Below are 6,084 nucleotides of genomic sequence, written 5' to 3' on the forward strand. Positions count from 1 at the left end.
TCAGGAGGTGAAAAAAACCCTGCAATGAATGCAGTGGGTCAGAAAAAGTGATAAATGAACAAGTTCCTCAAGGCTTCAAGAAGGATATTGAAAATCCCACTTCAAGCTGGAATGGCACATCTGTACATAGCTGATGAGGAAGAACTTTCATTCTGAAATGCTTAACTGAGAACTTGACAGTATTCGTACTGATCTGTTTTAAAGCAATCAGGGTATTAGTCCCCAAATTAAAGTATTTCTCATTTGGGGAACTGCAAACACCCCTCAAACTGGTCAAGTGTGCAGCACACTTCAGCCTTAAAAAAAAAGCAAAAAAAACCCAAACTGATGGGGGGGCAGAGGATGGGGATACAGTTTTTACATAGATATAAAGTACACTTAGCTCTAGGGGTGTTTCAATTTCCAAAACTGCAAAATGAGCATGCTCACACATTACTTCATATGTATGGGAGGTCACAAATCTCCTTCAAAATGAATTTGGCAAAGTTCCAGTTCCCTTTGATGGTGATTATATTAAAATATTTTTGTCACTTAAAATCAATCACCTTGACAACCAAGCCAAGAGAAGGAAGAGTAGCCTCCTTTTTTTCTGGGAACACCAAAAAATTACTTAAAATACTACCAGGTGGTTTGTTACCTTCAGTTAAAATTACTGCTATGTATCAGAACAGCAATGTCCAAACTAAGCTTGCTGTTATAAAGTTCACTGGACAAAGTTTTGCCAAAATCCCCAACTGGCAATGATCTGACCTTCATTTGGATGATATTCTCACAGTGTTTGCTAGTATTTGTAGGGCTGTGTCTCAACATGCCTTAGTCTCAACATGACAAATGAGAACTGCTGTTAGTATGAGAACTATACTAAAAGGCATCAGGTATAAGATACTAAAGGGAAAGTAACTACAACCCTCTTCTTTACCCCTGCAAAATCCTTGCTAGTTTTAACCCTGGAATCAAACCTGTCATTCTATGAAATGCAGAATGTATTTTTTTAAAATAGTGGGAACATTCAGTCTTTGAAAGTTGGGATCTACATGCACACTTCAAAAAACAGCGCACGCTTTAATGGCAGACTTCAGAATTTATACCTTCTACAATTCAACCTACCTTGTCTTCATAATTTGGGAGTTTATCTTTATCTATAGTTATTATATCCATCCACGAATAGTTCCTCTCTCTCCGAATCCTTGCTAGCTCTGGGTCAGTCTCATAGTTGTCAGCATCCAACTGAGGGGCAAAAGGAAAAGAAGAAAATGAAAATATAAACATCTATAAGAGACAGCCTATGATCTGCACAAAGCCACCTTCAAAACCAAATACCCTAATTTGTAGGCCCAGTTACTGCCTTGGCAAATGAGTCCCAGCTATGAGGTGGAGGCAGGCCCTGATTGGAGAAAAGGTCCAGCTGGAGCCCTTAGAAAGCCCTGGGAACTGAAGCATGGTGGGGATCAGATGTCAGAGAATGCAGTGATGGATGGGTGAGGTGTAGCTGAGTTGTTCGTGTTTGGTTGCATTCATTCAAAATGGACTGCTAGATATCCCTGGTGCAAAGCCTGGTGTTTTCACCTACAAGCCTGGGTGCAAATGAGATTTTGACTTGACACTGAGTGACTGCAGATCCCTTATGAGGGTCTGAGATTCTATGAAGTATATACAAAAGGAGGTTTGAGGTGGGAGTGTAGGGGCTGGAGAAGCACCCGTTCAGGCCTCTCTGGCCTCACAGCTGATCCAGAGAGCTCAGCTGTAGAAGAAACTGGTGGTGTCAGTTGCTTTTCCCTTTGAAGGTTAGACTGCTCAGTCATGGCAGGTGAGACTGGCTGATGAATGCAACACTAACTGTGAGAGGGGAAAAATATACTGTGGCCGCCCTGTTATGGGTCACAGGCATAGGATGGAGCGACGAACTGAAGAAGTAAACAGAAGACTGCGGCTTTGGTGCCATTGCAAAGGCTTCGGCTTCTTCGACCACAGTCTGCACTTCAGAGAGGGAGGCAGCAGTTTGTTGTGAAGGGACGGCCTCCACCTCACTCCAATGCGGAAGAAGCTCTTCTCGGCCAGAATGGCTCACCTGCTTGACTGGGCTTTAAACTAAGTTTGCCGGGGGAATGGGCAGACAACCACCAGTGCAAGCCCACCAAGCGACGGTCACAAAATCAGCAGGTCAGGCTGCACAAGGGAATTCACTCCTACCCCAGCCCGGGGACAGGACACTTCTAGGAGTGCACGGAAGCCAAGGGGTTCCAATGGCAGGCTTACTTGCCTGTACACAAATGCCAGGAGCCTGGGGAACAAACAGGAGGAACTGGCTCTTCTGCTAAACAAAAATGAATACAATCTCATAGGGATAACGGACACCTGGTGGGACTCCACCTATGACTGGACCACAGGTATAGATGGCTATACCTTGTACAGGAGGGATCATTTTGCAAGAAAGGGCTGGGGTGTAGTTCTCCATGTGAAGGAGCTATACACTTCCCTACAACCAGAGATGGGCACCCAAGGAGGGTGACCTGAGACCCTCTGGGTTAGAATACGGGGGGAACGTGGTGAAGGAGATATAATGGTAGGACTCTACTACAGACCTCCTCATCAGGAGGAAGAGCTTGACCATGAATTTGCTAGGGAACTGGCAGAGGCTGCACACTCTTTGTGCATGGTTGTCATGGGCAATTTCAACTACCCTGGCATCTAATGGGAAGAGCGCTCAGCCAAATCCGATCGGTTGCAAAGCTTCCTCACTTACATTGATGAGCTCTACTTGTTTTAAGAAGTCTATGAGCTGACAAGAGATAAGGCGCTGCTGGACCTGGTACTGGCCAGAGGGGATGATCTAGTGAGCAACTTGAGAATCAAAGGGAAGTTGGGAGACCGTGACCATGAGTTGATCACTTTCTCTATCCATCACAAAGCTAGCAAATCTGTCAGCAATGCAGAAATTCTCGACTTTAGGAAAGCTGACTTTCACAAGATCATGGGGCTAGTTGTCAAGGCCCTGAGAGGCCATGATCTGACAGGGAGGGGAATCCACAATGAGTGGTTGCTTTTTAAGAACGCAATTCTTGGAGCACAAGGGAAGTCCATCCCAGCCCATAGGAAACAGAGCAAAAGGGCTGGGCAACCCCCTTGGTTCAACAGGGAACTGATGGACCTCCTGCACCTGAAAAGAGAAGTGTATAAAGGATGGAAGGCAGGAAACACCACTAAAGAGGAGTATTCAGCACTGGCCCACACTGGTAGGGAGTGAACTATGAAAGCCAAGGCTGAAATTGAACTCAGACTGTATACAGGAATCGAGAACAACAAAGAGTCCTTCTTCAGTTATGTGGGTAGTCAGATAAAACAAGGGCAACACTGGACCCTTGTTAAACCAAATGAGGCAGCTGACAATCGACACGCAGGAAAAAGCTAATCTCCTTAATGATTACTTTGTCAGTCTTAAGGGGATCACCTTGCTTGACAAGATGCAGGATTACCACCATAAGGGCAAACACATGCCCATCATTGGCAAAGATCTTGTGAGGGAACACCTTGAGAGGCTGGACATCCACAAGTCAGCTGGCCCAGATGGAATGCACCCAAGAGTGCAAAGGAACTGGCTGACATCACCGCATGGCCAATGGCAAGGATATTTGAGAACTCATGGTGCTCAGGAGATGTTCCTGAAGATTTGAAAGAGGACCAATGTGGTGCCTATCTTCAAGGAAGGAAGGAAAGAAGACCCAGGGAACTACAGGCCAATCAATTTGACCTCAATCCCTAAAAAGATCCTGGAAAAAATCATCAAGGAAACCAGCTAACAGAAGAAACAGTCTGTGAGATAGATAGCCAACATGAATTTGTTGCCGGTAGGTCTTGCCCGACGAACCTCATTTTCTTCTATGACCAGGTGACACGTCACCTAGACAAAGGAGAAGAGGTTGATGTCATATATTTGAATTTCAAAAAAGCCTTTGACCTGGTGCCACATGTCCTCATAGTAAAATTGGGAAACTGCGGCCTCAACTACTCCACAGTCTGATGGCTGGGGACCTGGCTCCGAGGTCGGATCCAGAGTGTGATAGTCAATTGAATAGAATCAACATGGTGGATGATGACCAGTGGCATCCCCCAGGGCTGCATACACAGACCTGTACTCTTTATTATATATATAAATGATCTGGACTCTGGTGGCAGAAGTGGACTGGCTAAGTTTGCTGATGACACCAAATTATAGGGAAGTATGGTCACACTAGAAGATAGGCTAGCAATTCAGGCCAACCTCGACAGACTCGCGAGGTGGGCAAATCAAAACTTGATGGCATTCAACACCAAGAAATGCAAGGTGTTCCACCTCAGGAGAAAAAACCCACATCGTACTTATGGGTTTGGCAGTGCTACGCTCGCTAGCACCACAACTGAAAGAGACTTGGAGATCATTCAGGGATCCTGGTTTTCTGTGATAAAAAATTGCAAATTCTCTGATAAAAATCCCAAAATCTGTGGTTAAAATTAAATGCCCCCCACAGCCCTGCTGCTGTCCCTCACTTCCCCCCCCCCCAGCCATTTGATCCCAGGTGACTTCCTGCCCCTTGGGCAGGGGGCTGGACCCCATGATCTCATGCAGCCCCTTACAATCTATGACTTCTGTTCTAAAAAAAATGCTGGGTGCTGCTTTAGCTCTGCTGGCTGGGAGGAGCCAACCCCCCAGATGGGAGTCAGGCAGGGAGGAGGTAGTCACCACCCAGGCAGCTCCTAGCCTGGACACCACATGCACCAGCAAATCCCACTTCCCTCCCTGCGGAGAAGCATTCAGGTGGGCGGGAGCATCTTCCAGACATCCTGAGCCCCTTCCAGTGAGGCTGAAGGAGGCACCTGGAAAAGGGGGTCACTGCTGCCCAAGGCAGGCACGCAGGACTGTGCCCTTGTGGGTCCTAGCTCGGGCTGTTTAGCTGACCCTCACTGCTCACGCCGGGGGGCCGTTTCACCGAGCAGCGCCCACGGGCTCCTCGGCCTCAGCCGGGCGGCAGCGGGCACCGGCCAGTCACTTGCGGCTCGGTGGCTGAGGCCGTGCAGTGGAGGGCCCGGCGCAGAGCGAGGCGGGAGAGGCCGGGTCCTCGCCTACTTTCCAGTGGAGGACGCCGAGGCGGCGCAGCTGCTCCAGGCCGACGGGCCGGGGGGGCTCGCACTGGTGGGGCTTCCGGGGGTGCACAGCCCCCTCATCCATGTACCAGGCCTGCACCATGTTGGTGCTGCGGCCGGGAGGGGCCTGGGCCGAGAACTGTTCCGGGTGGCAGCGCGCGGCCTTCCGGCCACGTGCTGCAGAGCCCGCCCCTCGGGGTTGCCCCGCGTTGGGGAGAGCGGCCAGCCGCGGGCGGGGGCGCGGGCTCTACGTGCGCCCCGGCCTCGGCCTGTCCAGTGCAAGCGGGGAGCTGCCTGGGCTGGGGGCAGGGAAACCCCCGCCGCAACATCTTCCCGGGCTGACCGCGCCCAGCTTGGCCAGGCCTGTCTGCTGTGCCCCAGCGCCCGCCCAGGACGCTGTAAGCCCCCTTGAATAAGGGAGACCTATGGGCACAGCCATCAGCTGTTTGCTTGGGACACCTGAAAAAAAGAAAACAGGGAGTGGAGGGAGACAGCTCCACACTCACCCAGTTGCCCCGCATCAGAGCCTCCTTCCTGGCTCTGTAGATGTCCAGCATGGCCAAAGCCAGGGGGAGGTAGACAGGAGGTCCCAGGGCTTGACGGGACAGCATCTCCCCTTCATGGATTGCATAGACGTTAGGGCTGGAAGGGACCTCGGGAGATCATCGAGTCCAGCCCAAAGGGCAGGGAGTCAGCTCGGGTCAAAGGATCCCAGCAAGATAAGCATCCAAATGTCTCTGAAAGGAGTCCAGAGTAGGAGCTTGAACTGCCTCCTGTGGCAGTATGTTCCAAGCCTCGGGGGCTCGGACAGTAAAGAAGTTCTTCCTTATGTCCAGCCTGAAATGGTCTTGGAAGAGTTTGTGACCATTCGACCTGGTCGTCCCTTGGGGCGCTGTGGTGAACAGAACACCAGCAGCCCCACCCGTCCCTCATGGTGGGCTGCGTGGCCAGGCCACAGTGGCCATG

At 50.2% G+C, this 6,084-nt stretch overlaps 1 protein-coding gene across 1 annotated transcript in view; it reads right to left on the bottom strand.

Annotated features, from left to right (window-relative positions):
- The window catches only part of ADI1 (acireductone dioxygenase 1), a 70,913-nt gene extending 65,631 nt beyond the window's left edge, over nt 1-5,282 (bottom strand). Inside the window, 2 exon segments of the mRNA XM_019520709.1 lie at nt 1,108-1,227; nt 5,102-5,282. Of these exon segments, the coding sequence (XP_019376254.1) occupies nt 1,108-1,227; nt 5,102-5,221 (240 nt within the window). The 5' untranslated portion in view covers nt 5,222-5,282.
- Between the last annotated feature and the right edge of the window lie 802 nt (nt 5,283-6,084).

The sequence above is a fragment of the Gavialis gangeticus genome, unplaced genomic scaffold (genome assembly GCF_001723915.1).
Source record: "Gavialis gangeticus isolate Ggan-Ray unplaced genomic scaffold, GavGan_comp1, whole genome shotgun sequence".
In the NCBI taxonomy this organism is placed as follows: Eukaryota; Metazoa; Chordata; order Crocodylia; family Gavialidae; genus Gavialis; species Gavialis gangeticus.